The 12870-nt window shown below is 45.6% G+C and overlaps 1 protein-coding gene across 1 annotated transcript in view; it reads left to right on the forward strand.

Annotated features, from left to right (window-relative positions):
- The window catches only part of Dnah8 (dynein axonemal heavy chain 8), a 233474-nt gene that overhangs the window by 169852 nt on the left and 50752 nt on the right, over positions 1-12870 (forward strand). The window contains exons 83-84 of the mRNA XM_028885049.2: positions 470-622; positions 1583-1738. Coding sequence (XP_028740882.1) covers positions 470-622; positions 1583-1738 — 309 coding nt within the window. The remainder of the gene's footprint in view (positions 1-469; positions 623-1582; positions 1739-12870) is intronic.

Raw genomic sequence — 12870 nt, forward strand, 5'->3', positions numbered from 1 at the left:
AAAGTGACGACGATTTAGAGCTTGGTTAGCAAATGGCCACCACATACATCACCTCTGACTTTCAGAAGGTGACAAGCTCTTTTATGGATGACTGTGAAGCTGTCTTCGTGGTTTGAGGCTGCATGGATTCTGACATACATTAGGCAAGGCTGTGCAAGTTACCAGCCTCACCATTAGATGGCGCACACACTCAAGTTTTCATTTCTAATCTCTGAGGAGCCAGGGGTGCCAAAATGCAACATCGTCACTCGTTAGCCACTTGACTTCAAGTCACCAAATTGGGCCAGGGACAGATGACGGTATTAACATGCGGCTTTTTTTAAATTAGTAAATATAGGCTCAAAATAAAACAATCATGCCGTAAGCAAACTTATTTTTGAAATGGTGCATTTTGTTTTGGTAAAATAATCACAAGATATAAAAAATAAATATGAGCTCTTTTTTTGTTTTGCTTTGTTTTTGGATACAGGGTGGTTGGGTATTACTGCAAAATTGTCACCTTGGTCTCGAATTCATGGAAGAATTGCTAGAGACGTTGTTGACCACAGAATCCATGGAGGACTCTTTCCGAGTATGGATAACCACTGAGCCCCACGACCGATTTCCAATTACATTACTCCAGGTTTGTGACTGAGAGTTAACCAAGTCCACAGCATGATTCATGATTGACGGCACTGAAGGGTGGGTGGGAAGGGCAAGAGGACTCCTTAGATAAAGGTGCTGGCCACCAGGCTCGACAGCCTGAGTTTGCTCTTCAGAACCATGCGGGAGAAGGAAAGAACAGGTTCCTACAAGTTGTCCTCTGACCTTCATGTGTGCACTGTGGCATCTGCTGGGCCACCCGAAGAATAAATAAATGTCATAAAACTTTTAAATGAGGGAACACAACAGGGTGTATTAATCCTGACCAGAGTCATTAGGCTGATCTAGTACTTCCACAAAAGAATTCTAAGGCCATATTAATTTGTTCACCGATCAAATGTAATTGGCTTTTAATCTGATGAGTTCTAGCCCACATACTCTATGCTACGAGCATGTTGTTGCTGTTACCTAACATATTATGATTTCTCTTTTATTAATTAATTGATTCATTATATTGTATATTATATTCATTATATTGTATATTATAATTGATAATGTGTATGGTTGTTTTGGTTGTATTTATGTATGTGTACCACATGCATGCAGTGCCCTTGGGGACCAGAAGAGGGCACTAGATCCCTCGGGATTGGGGTTATAGAGACAGTTGGAAGCTGCCTTATGGGTGCTGGGAACTGAACCCGGGTCCTCTGCAAGAGCAGCCAGTGTTCTTTTTTTTTTTTTTGGTTTTTTCGAGACAGGGTTTCTCTGTGTAGCTTTGCGCCTTTCCTGGAGCTCACTTGGTAGCCCAGGCTGGCCTCGAACTCACAGAGATCCGCCTGGCTCTGCCTCCCGAGTGCTGGGATTAAAGGCGTGCGCCACCAACGCCCGGCTGCAGCCAGTGTTCTTAACCGCTGAGCCACCTCTCCAGCCCCCGTACCATGATTTCAGTTGCATTCTTTACAGTACTTTGTAGCAGTAACACAACTGCTTCTCCCAACAGACTTCTCTCAAGTTCACAAATGAGCCGCCCCAAGGTGTTCGGGCAGGCCTGAAAAGGACATTCGCTGGGATCAACCAAGACCTTCTGGACATCAGTAACTTACCCATGTGGAAACCCATGCTCTACACAGTGGCGTTTCTGCACTCCACCGTGCAGGTAACCCGGAGAGCGGTGTTCCCCAGGGGGCACTAATGAGTTGGTGTGGCCACCCTGGGAGAAGTTTCTGGGAGGATGGCATCAGCCTCCCAGCCCTCACTTCCACCCTGGCAGTTCACCCCATCTGGCTTAGGTATGCGTTTGTCACGGATTCCGCCTGCACCCCCACTGTGCAGCGGCCAGCTTCTTGGGTGCAGAGGTCTCGCCTTTGATCCTGCCGACTCACCCTCCTGAGGTCACAGCATGCGGAGGGCATAGTCACAGTGCCTTGACCATTTTTTCCTTGCTCTGAGACCTCCCCAAGGGACGCAGTTTAAGGGGGAGGGGTTTGCTCTGGGTTCACAGCTGCAGATGGTTAAATCAGGTGGCTCGGGGCACTCGACATCGAGACAAGGAAGACACATTCGTGTCAAGAGCATGTGGCAGAGGTTGGTCACCCTGCGGTGGCCAGGAGACAGAATGCTGCCACAGACCAGATACCCCTCAAATTCTAAACCCTCAGGGACCGACTTTCTGCAACCCAACCCCGAGGTTTCCACCCCCTCCAAAAATGGCACTGCCAACTGGTCACTCGGCCTTCAACACATGAGCCTGTGGGGGGGCGTTTCCTACTCACACCATAACACGGAGCACAGCAAATATTTGTACAAGGAACCAACAGATTATTAAGAGCCAAACTTGGTCTTGAAAGTGCCCGGGTTGGCCAAGAATTTGATCCACACCCTCTCGGATAGTAACAACCACTGCTTTTCAAGATAGGGTTGCCACCACGTTCAAAAGGAGGCGATTGCCCTGGGGAGATGGCTCAGTCAGCCCAGTGCTTGCCTTGCAACGTAAGGACCTGAGTTCAACCCCCAGAACCTGGGCATGGTGGCACACGCTTGTAGTCTTGGTGCTGGGGAGGCAGAGGCAAACATCCTTGACATTCACCAGCTAGCCAACCTAGACTGCTTGGTGAGTTCCAGGCCAGTGAGAGAGTTTAAGTGTCAGTCCTCAAGGGTTGTCTCCTGGCTTTCATGTACACACACACACACACACACACACACACACACACACACACACACAAATACAAAAAAAAAATAAGGCAATTGAGTCTTAGAGAGCCTATATCATCCATGGTAGTTCTGGGGTGTCTTGGTTGTAATTCTTAATAGTTGACCTGGGGGAGGAAGGGGTAACCACAGTCCCCAACCTGTCAGGCTGTGCTGATGGCTTTCACATACTAATTACTTCTGTTAATTATTACTAATTGCTTATTTTAATTATTAATTGCTTATGTTGTAATTTAATTATTTTATAGTAACTAAGAAACCTACTTACAGGATGTTTTATTTCTTTTTTTCCATATATATATATATACATATATATATATATATTATTAAGAGATTTTCTATTCATTTTACATACCAACCAAGATTCCCCTGTCCTCCCTCCTCCTGTCCCCCCAGACTTTCCCCCCAACACTCCCCCCACTTCCCACCTCCTTCAAGGCAAGGTCTCCCTTGGGGAGTCAGCAGAGCCTGGTACATTCAGTTGAGGCAGGTCCAATCCCCTCCTCCCTGCACCAAGGCTGTGCAAAGTGTCTCACCATAGGCACTAGGCTCCAAAAAGCTGGCTCATGCACTAGGGACAGGTCCTGATCCCACTGCCTGGGGGCCCTCTAAACAGTTCAAGCTAAACAACTGTCTTGCTTATCCAGAGAGAATAGTCCAGTATCATGGGGGTTCCTCAGCCATTGGTCCACAGTTCATGGGGTTCCACTAGTTTGGCTAATTGTCTCTGTACTTTTTGTAGTCATGGTCTCGATATCCCTTGCTCATAGAATCCCTCCTCTCTCTCATCAATTGGGCTCCTGGAGCTCTGCCTGGGACCCGGACATGGATCTCTGCATCTGCTTCCATCATCAGTCACTGGATGAGGGTTCTACGATGACAGTTAGGGTATTCAGCCATCCGATCACCAGGGTAGGCCAGCTCTGGCACCCTCTCGACCATTGCCAGTAGTCTCTGGTGGAGTCATCCTTGTGGATTCCTGGGAACTCCCTAGCACTCTGCTTCTCCCTATTCCCATGGTGTCTTCATTTATCATGGTATCTCTTTCCTTGCTCTCCTAATCGGTTCCTGTTCCAGCTCGTGCCTCCCTGCTCCTGTAAGCTCTCATCCCCCATCTCTTGCCCTCCATGACTCCCCTCACCCCCAGTTTGCTCATGTAGATCTCATCCATTTCTCCATCACTGGGCAATCCATGCATCCTCCCTAGGGTCCTCCTTATTAGTTAGCCTCCATGGAGTTGTGGGTTGCAGTCTGATTATCCTTTGCTTTATATCTAGTATCCACTTATGAGTGAGTACATACCATGTTTGTCCTTCTGAGTCTGGGTTACCTCACTCAGGATGATATTTTCTAGTTCCATCCATTTGCCTGCAATCCTCATGCTTTCATTGTTTTTCTCTGCTGAGTAGTACTCCATTGTGTATATGTACCACATTTTCTTTATCAATTCTTATGTTGTAATTTAATTATTTTATAGTAACTAAGAAACCTACTTATAGGGTTTTTTGTTTTTAACTCTTGTTATTTTATGTGTGGCTCAGTGTTGGAAAATGTCATGCCTTTAATTCACACAGGGTATTCCTTGGTTTCACAGGGGCTTCAGGGGGCTTCTTCTGTGTCTCTTTCCTGGAGGCTTGGGAGAAAGACAAAATGAGCCCTTGGCCATGTCCTAGCAGCTGTAGTCTCAGCCGTACCCATATGGAGTACAGAAATCCCTTCATCTCCCCCAAGGAAGTAGGGAATCTACAGTCTCCCCACCCCTAGGAATGGCTGCTTTCCCCTGGCTCATGGCCTCGACCACACTGGGTCCTGTGCAGCCACTAGAGAGGGTGGTGGGTATCCTCTATCCCCCCAGTCTGGGAGAGTGCCCATCACTCGCATGCTCAGTGGGTAGTGGTTTTTACTAAGTTCCCCCGTGGCTTTTGACTTGTAAATTACAGCTTTCCGGAGACCCATTTCACTTGGTCTCATCTGAGGACTGTTCCCCTTATCACGCTCTGGCTCACATACTGCCCTGACCCTGTTATTTGATCCCCCGTTCACAGATAACGATGTTTTCTGACTGTTCCCAGTCACAGTGACTCAACTCTGCCGCCACCGAGCTCACCCTGGAGAGCGGCTGTGGGGAGAGGTTTTTCCACACCGTCAGTGTGCCAACCCCCGGTTTTAGTGGACATTGTCTGAGTGCCGAACAGAAGAGTCCAAGCCCATGATCCAGTCAGGGGCCAAACTGTGCTTGCAGGGAACAAGGTGCAGGTTTAGGTTAAAACAGAGAAAAAGCGGTGTTTTTACTCCAGGGCTGGGAAGCTGATCATGGAATGTCAGTATAAAAAAAGATGGAGGGTCTGGCTGGCAGGGAGGATGGCTCCAGTAGGTAAAGGCACTCGCTGCTATCCCTGACCGCCCGCCAGAATTCCGTCCTTCGAGCACATGATGGAAAGAAAGAACTGACTCCTGAAAGTTGTCCTCTGCCCTCTACCCTCAAAAGTTATGCTATGCCATGATGTGTATACACACACACACACACACACACACACACACACACACACACACACACACGAGAGTGAGAGTGAGAGAGAGAGAGAGAGAGAGAGAGAGAGAGAGAGAGAGAGAGAAACAGAACATAAAACAAAATATAATTTTTTAAATTGAGAGCTCAGTCTAATACGTGCTTGCCACCCAGGCATAAGCCCAGAGTTTGATCCTGGAGACTCATGTGAAAAATCAGAGCAAGGCCACATGTGTCTGGCACCCCAACACAGTGAGGGGGGAGGGGGGAGAGTAGGGGAAAGGGAGGTGCAGAGAGACGGATCTCTGCATCCCTTGACCATCCGGTCTGGTCAGATTGGTGGATTTGAGGTTTAATTAGCGAATCTGTCTTTAAAAAAACGCCTAAGTGTGCTTTTAGGCTTTTGTTTGTTTGTTTGTTTTTTGTTTTGTGTGTGTGTGTGTGTGTGTGTGCACATGCGCGTGCATGCGGGTGTACAGATGCCTGAGGAGGCCAGAAGAGGACATCAGATGTCTTGAAGCTGGAGTTACTGATGGCTGTGAGCTAACTAAGTGGGTACTGGGAACTGAACTGGGGTTCCCTGGGAGAGCAGTGTGAGCTCTTAACTACTGAGCTCTCTCTCTCTCTCTCTCTCTCTCTCTCTCTCTCTCTCTCTCTCTCTCCATGAGTGGACACTTGCGTGCGCGCACGCGCGCGCGCGCACGCACAGACACACACACACAAACATACACATGTATGTATATATATGTATATATAAATATACATATACATATATATATATATATATATATATATATATATATATATATATATGAATCTTAAGTGTAAAAGATATCTGGGTTCTGATGCACACAGGGCAGCTTGAGATGCAAATTCTCAAAGGAATGCTTGTGGCTAAGATGTTGATGTTGATGGTGATGATGATGATGGTGGTGGTGGTGGTGATGATGGAGCCAGTGGTGGAGGATGGGAAGACTCGATTGTCATTTAAGAATTTCCAATATGATTCTGATATACAACAAAAATTGAGAACGATGCTAGCCAAACAGCCACTGCATTTCTGATGCCATTTGGACAACATTCTCATGTTTGGGAATTCCTCTCCTCATCCTTGGGTTTTGCCCACAGAGTTTCTAACACTTGAGACCTTTCTAGTGGTTCACCCATGGAGGTTTTACTGTTTCTTTGTCATTCTGCTCTTGGTCCAGCATAACAAGCCCCTGAAGGATTCTGGGATCTCCAGAGTCCTGCAGTGGTAGTTGTAAAGGTGAACTTTTTTTTTTTTTTTTTAAATCTCATCCTTTAAAGTAATTTAAACATTCAGTAAACATAGTCGTATCACCAGGGCCCAGGAAATGCCACCACCAACGTGTTTTCATTCAGGAAAATGTTTGCGTCTTCTGTGCTTTGTTCTGTCTGGGTGAAGTCTTGACCAAACACCCTTTTTCAGGTTAACAGTGCCCGTAAAAGTTCTTGCTTTGGCAAGCATGCTTTTTTAGAAGATCCTTATTTCAATGTTTCTGAAGAATTAAAGCAACATGGTGCAAGCTTCTCTTTCCCATTCCCCCGCCATCGTGACTCCTGCTGGCTTTGACCATCTTTGTGATTTTTCAGCCTCTCATCATTACATTCATATCGCCTAGTGTGGACTGTATCTTTCATTTTATTGGGTACTTCATTTCCCTACTTTACTAGGTTTGATAGTTAACTACAGCCAATGAAGTGCATTGAGCCACACATAAAATCAGGGGAGCTTCAGCACCGTTAGCATAGCCGTTGAGCATTCTCTCACCAGTGATCTCGGGACGTTTCCATATTTCATAGGTAGTTCCGTTTTGTGTATTCCTCAGGGGGAAAAACGAACTCTGCAAAGTGCTTGCCATGAGGACTTGAGTTTAGATTCCCAGAACTCCTGTCAAATGCTGCCTGTGGCAGCCCATATCTGTCATCCCAGAGCTGGGGGAAAGCAGAGTCAGGGGGATGGGTCCCTGGGGTGTGTTGTCCAGCCCATCTAGCTTAATCAGGTTCGGTGAGAGACCCTGTGTCAAAAAATAATATTGAGAGTGATACAGGAAGACATCCAGCTTTGACTTCTACACACACACACACACACACACACACACACACATACACCAATACAAGCACACGCACACACAGGGTTAGAGGGGAAGAACTAGATGGTTCAAACTGTGTACGGAGTACTCCAGGCCTCTTAAAATCATTGCATTCCTGCTTACCAATGTCTTTGAGTTCGGGGAGCTTTGTGTTCGAATCTGTCTATATCCCACCCTGAAAGAAGTGAGCCTGGGGTCCCTGCTGCTCCCAGAACTCACCCTGGACTGCAGTACGACCTTCTGCCTGCCGTCCTCTCCACAGACTTTGTGCTTCTGTGTTTTCTCCATGCCTTCACCAACCCTGCAAGCCTCTCGTCCGCTTTCACAGAGCAGCCTCATTTTTGCTGTGAACCGGAAGCCTTGGGTCGAGTGTCTGTCCCGCCCCCCCCCCCAGGCTTATCGTCCTGGTTAATTTCAGCAGCTAATTGCATTTGCTGTCACACTGTCCTTTTCTTGTTTCTGGGTCCTATTTCCTGGACTAGATGAAAACTTCTTGAGAACACATGTATTCTAATGATTTTCTATTGTACTAATAAGACTTTGGCTCAGGGCTTCCAAAAATACTAATTGGACTGAAGAGATTCAACATTCTAATTAAACCTCAAAAATCTCCCTCATCCAAGATTCCAAATGAGCTTCCAGCCCCCATTGCTTTCTTTGCTAAGTTGAGTGTATTTTTTTCTCTTTTCTTTATTTTGATGCTTTTTCATTACATTTTTGTTTATTTGAGAGGGGGGCATGTGATCTAGCGTACATATGGGCCGAGAACAGCTTCAGGGAACCGGTTCTGTCCGCCCACCATGTGGTTCTCAGGGATCGGCTTAGGTCGTCAAGGCTTTCGAGAACATGTTTATCTGCTGAACCATTTTTCTGGGCCTCTTTCTTTTTTCCTTTATTGTTATTTAGAGAGATCAGTGGGTGGGCAGATACATGTACAGATGGACACAAGACCTTGAAATTATTTTTGTGAAGGACAAAAAAAAAAGCATCCACTAACATCTTGTCTTTTTTAAGAGAATATTTTCCCCAAGATGAACTCACCTGTCTTTGACTTCAGTGAACTTACCTAAAATGAGAATGCTTTCAATGAAAATGGGTGAGAAGTGACATGATAGGAACAAGCTTTGGTACGGGGCAATTTCTGAAGATTGCATTTTAAGGAACAGCAGAGTTGCCATTGCTCTGTGCATATAAATGGAAGTGTTTCCATGGAGCCAGTTCGAGCATCCCCGGTAATTGTAAAGAAAGAATTACGTCTCATTCAGCCCTCTGTCTAATTGAACCTTAAATTTCAAAAATTAAGTCAAATGCTTAGGTAAAATTCACTGTAGATTTTTATTTTTTTACAAAAATGGATCGTGTTCCCATTTTACTAAGTGACTTAGGCTCTGCTGTGTGACGCTTACACAATGGAGGAAACCACAGAAACGGTTTTCTTGTGGCTATCTGGAAAGCCCCATGCCACCCTGGCTTCCGGAAGAATCTAGAAGAGTCTCTCCTCAATGTTTCTGACATCTACTCAAGAACTTCAAAACTCTGAGTCAGCCTTGGAATTGACCTCACTGGGGGCTGGGGGTATTTCCTTTGTTAGGATAGTGACTGACCCCAGCATGGCTCAGGTAACTGTGAGTCTTTTCACCAAAGGAAGACAAAGACAGAAGACTTGTCCTTCACAGCCAAGCTTCCAAATCTGGTTAAAAGACCAAATATTTCAGCATGAGGCAACAAGATAAGCCAACTCTCTTGGTTAGTTTTGCTGTCAACTTGACACACTTGGCAAGAGATAGACCTCAACTGAGGAACTGTCTCTATCATATTGGCCTGTGGTATGTCCAGGGGGGCATTCTCTGACTGCTGTTGATGTAGGTTCCACTATGGGTGATACCATCCCTAGGCAGGTGAGCCTGAGCTGTGTAAGAAAGTTAGCTGAGAGTGAGCCTGGAAGCAAAGCGGTAAGAAGTGTTCCTCCATGGTCTCTGGTACAGTTCCTGCCTCTAGGCTCCTGCCTCCAGGTTCCTGCTGTGGCTGTCCTTGATGATGGGCTGTAACCTGTAAGGCAGATAAACCCTGTCTTCCCTCAGGTTGCTTTTGGTCATGGTGTTTATCACAGCAACGGAAACCAAACTCTGTGGACATGAAGGGGACGTGAATGCTGAGTCTGGAAGCCATGGAAAGAAGCACACAGTCTTAGGACCGCGGTCTGCCCTCTGCCAACAGCACGCCCCCCCCCCCATTCCTGGTCACCTTCTCTGTGGACACGGTGGGAGGGCATGCTTTAGAACTCTCAAGTGTGCGTGTCTTCCTAGCGTACATTGCAGACTTTTTTTTGTTGTTGTTTTTTTTTTAAAAAGATTTATTTATTTATTATGTATACAGCATATATGACTGCAGGCCAGAAGAGGGCACCAGATCTCGTTACAGGTGGTTGTGAACCACCATGTGGTTGCTGGGAATTGAACTCAGGACCTCTGGAAGAGCAGTCAGTGCTCTTAACCTCTGAGCCATCTCTCCAGCCCCCATTGCAGATGTTTTTAACTCAGTCCAAATTCTGGGGATTGTCTGGTCAGCTTTTAAAAAATTATCTTTCTAATGAACAAAGTATCGTACGTCTTTGTGGCATTTTCAAACAAATTGTGTTTTCACTGACTCTCCCCACTTCTTCCCCATCTCCCCGCCCCTCCTTGTAACCGTCTATCCCCAGTAGCCCCGCCTTTGCTTTCCTGTCACGTGACCCCTGTCCTCCCACAACTCCCTTTTCAACACCTCTCTATCCCCTCTTGTATCTCCTTTAGTTTCATAGCCTGTATGCACACTCACACCCACTTAAACATGTATGTATGTATGTATGTATGTTTATATATGTGTGTGTGAAACAAAAGCCAGGGTCTGTACATACATGAGAGAGGATGTGTCATATTTGTCTCCCTGGAGCTAAGGTACCTAACTTAATAGTAAACTTTCCAGGTACACTTGTTTTCCTGAAGACTTCATGATTTTCTTTTCTCCTTGAAGGCTGAATAAAATCCCGTTAGGTAGATGCCACATTTTCCAGTATCCATCCCTCTGCTGATGGACATCCATGCTGCCTCCACTTACTAGCTATTGTGAGGAGAGCAAGAATGAACGTGGATGTGCAGGTATCTCTGTGGCAGGAAACAGAGTCCTTCAGGTGATGCCCAGGAGTGGTGTGGCCTGGTTTCCATAGTGGCTTCACTGGTATGAGCTCCTCTTTCCTTACACCCTCACCAGCGTTTGTTGTCTGTTTTCTTGACAATCACCGCTCCGACAGGGGGTGGGGAATGGAATCTCAAAATAGTTTTAATTTGTGTTGCCCTGATGGCTAGGGATGTTGAACATTTTGTGTTTCTTCTTTTGAGATCTGTCTGTTTATTTTAATAGTCCATTTATTAACTGGCAGAAATTTCTTTTGGTGTTAAATTTTTGTAGTTCTTTGTATATTCTCTATACTAACCCCCCCCCCCCCGTCTGAAGTATAGCAGGCAAAAGCTCTCCCCCATTCTGTAGGCTGGCTGTTTGCTCTGCTCATGTCTTTTTTTCTGTGTAGAAACTCTTTTTCTTGGGCTGGTTGTCCTTCTTTAATCAATTAGTTAAGTGATGGGGACCAGAGTCACATTAACGTGACAACCAAAGCCAAGGAGTGCAGGTCAAGAAGTAATGGGCACACCTTCCCGTTTTTTGAGAGGGCTCTGAATTTCTTTGTTTTCTGGCCTTTCTTCTTCTCCCTGAGGGTCAGAACAACTGGATCTATGTAATGCTAATGATTTCGTTAATAGTTTAAAAGCATACCTTCAAATTCAGCGATTAAAACCTCCTGGCTTGCAGAATTTCTTCTATAACTTGTTCATGATTTTATCCTAGCTAATAGATTCCCTCAAAAGGTGGGCTTGCGCAGTAAGTGAGGCTTGAAACAGCAGCAGTAAGAAGAAATGGCTTAGGAAGACTTCAATATGTGTGTGTGTGTGTGTGTGTGTGTGTGTGTGTGTGTGTGTGTATGCCAGGGTGCATGTGTGTACCCTCAAATGTGTTGGAGAAGGCAGAGGAGAGAAAGAAGAGTTAGTATGTATTCAGAGAAGCCAAATTGCTGCCCATGTAGATTCTTAATCTAGACACTAGTATTGAGGCTCCAGAGGATGTACAAGACTCTCCTTAAAGATTCCCATGTGCCAGGCAGGGGTAGCTGATAGCATAGAAACTGTACTTATCTGTATGACTTTATGGATTTACAGGACTGGGAGTTATTTGGGCTACAATTTATATGCCTTCAAAAGGGCCTCCGGGGCTCTGGGGTGGAGATGGCTCAGTCAGCAAAGCACTTACTTTGCAAGTTTGAAGATCTAAGTTTAATCCCTAGGACCCATGTTCAAGTCCTAGGCATGGGGACATGTGCTTGTAATCTCCACTCTGGAGAGGTGGAGGCAGGAGGATTCCTAGGGCTTGCTGGTCAACCTGTCTAGCCTAGTTGGTGATCTCTGGGTCAAGGAAAGACCCATCTCTAAGGAGGTAGACAGCCTTCCTGAGGTTGTCCTCTGGCCTCCACACATTCACATGGACACAGAGTGACACACAGTAGTCTCCAGAATATCGGAGGAGCTCCATCTTTTGAACTGAGTCCGGTCTGATGGTGCATGGGTGATTTGGCAACTTTGAACAGCCGTGGTTCCGTAGGTGTCTTCCAGCTCTCACTTAGTTAGGCAGTGACAGTGGTGTGGGAGTTTGAAGACAGCTGTGTACAATAGAAAGTCTTAGTTTTCAGAACCCGAGATGGACAAATTACAGAGCGAAACTGGCAGGGAGTCATGTTCATGAATGCTTGAGTTCTTCATCTTGAAAGATCTCAGCCCCTACATTTGACTTCCCAGACTCTCAGGAGGCAGACTTAGAATAGCAACAAATCCAACAGGCATTCATTAAGAATCTCCTGCAGTTCCCTGAGGAGTTGTCAATGGAGACCCTGACAAGTTTTTCTTTGTTCCAGACAGATCTCCTGTAGCCCAGGCTGCCCTTGAACTTACTGTGTAGCCAAGGATCACCTTGAACTTCTGATTCTTCCTGCCTCCATCTTCCAACTAAGATTACAGGCTTGTGCTACCATGACAACCTACTAGACTTAAACAAAACAAAAAATAAAACAACAACATTCCCCCCAAACCCGATAACTACAACTTGACAAATATTTGGAAATTGTTTGTAAATCATTAGCTATAGCCATAAATAATATTTAATGGTTACTATATCTCAAATTACACATATTGCTTATTTTTGTTTTTTGTTTTGAGACAAGGTCTTGCTGTGTAGGCTGAACTTGAAGTCACAACCCTTCTGTTTTAGCCTCCCAAGTGCTGGGACCACCTCGCCCAACCAGGTGCTGCCCTTTAATACTTTTTAATTTGTAGTTTTAAAAGCATTTTTATTCTTTGAGTGTGTGAGTGTGTGTGT

The sequence above is a fragment of the Peromyscus leucopus genome, chromosome 16_21 (genome assembly GCF_004664715.2).
Source record: "Peromyscus leucopus breed LL Stock chromosome 16_21, UCI_PerLeu_2.1, whole genome shotgun sequence".
Taxonomy (NCBI): Eukaryota; Metazoa; Chordata; class Mammalia; order Rodentia; family Cricetidae; genus Peromyscus; species Peromyscus leucopus.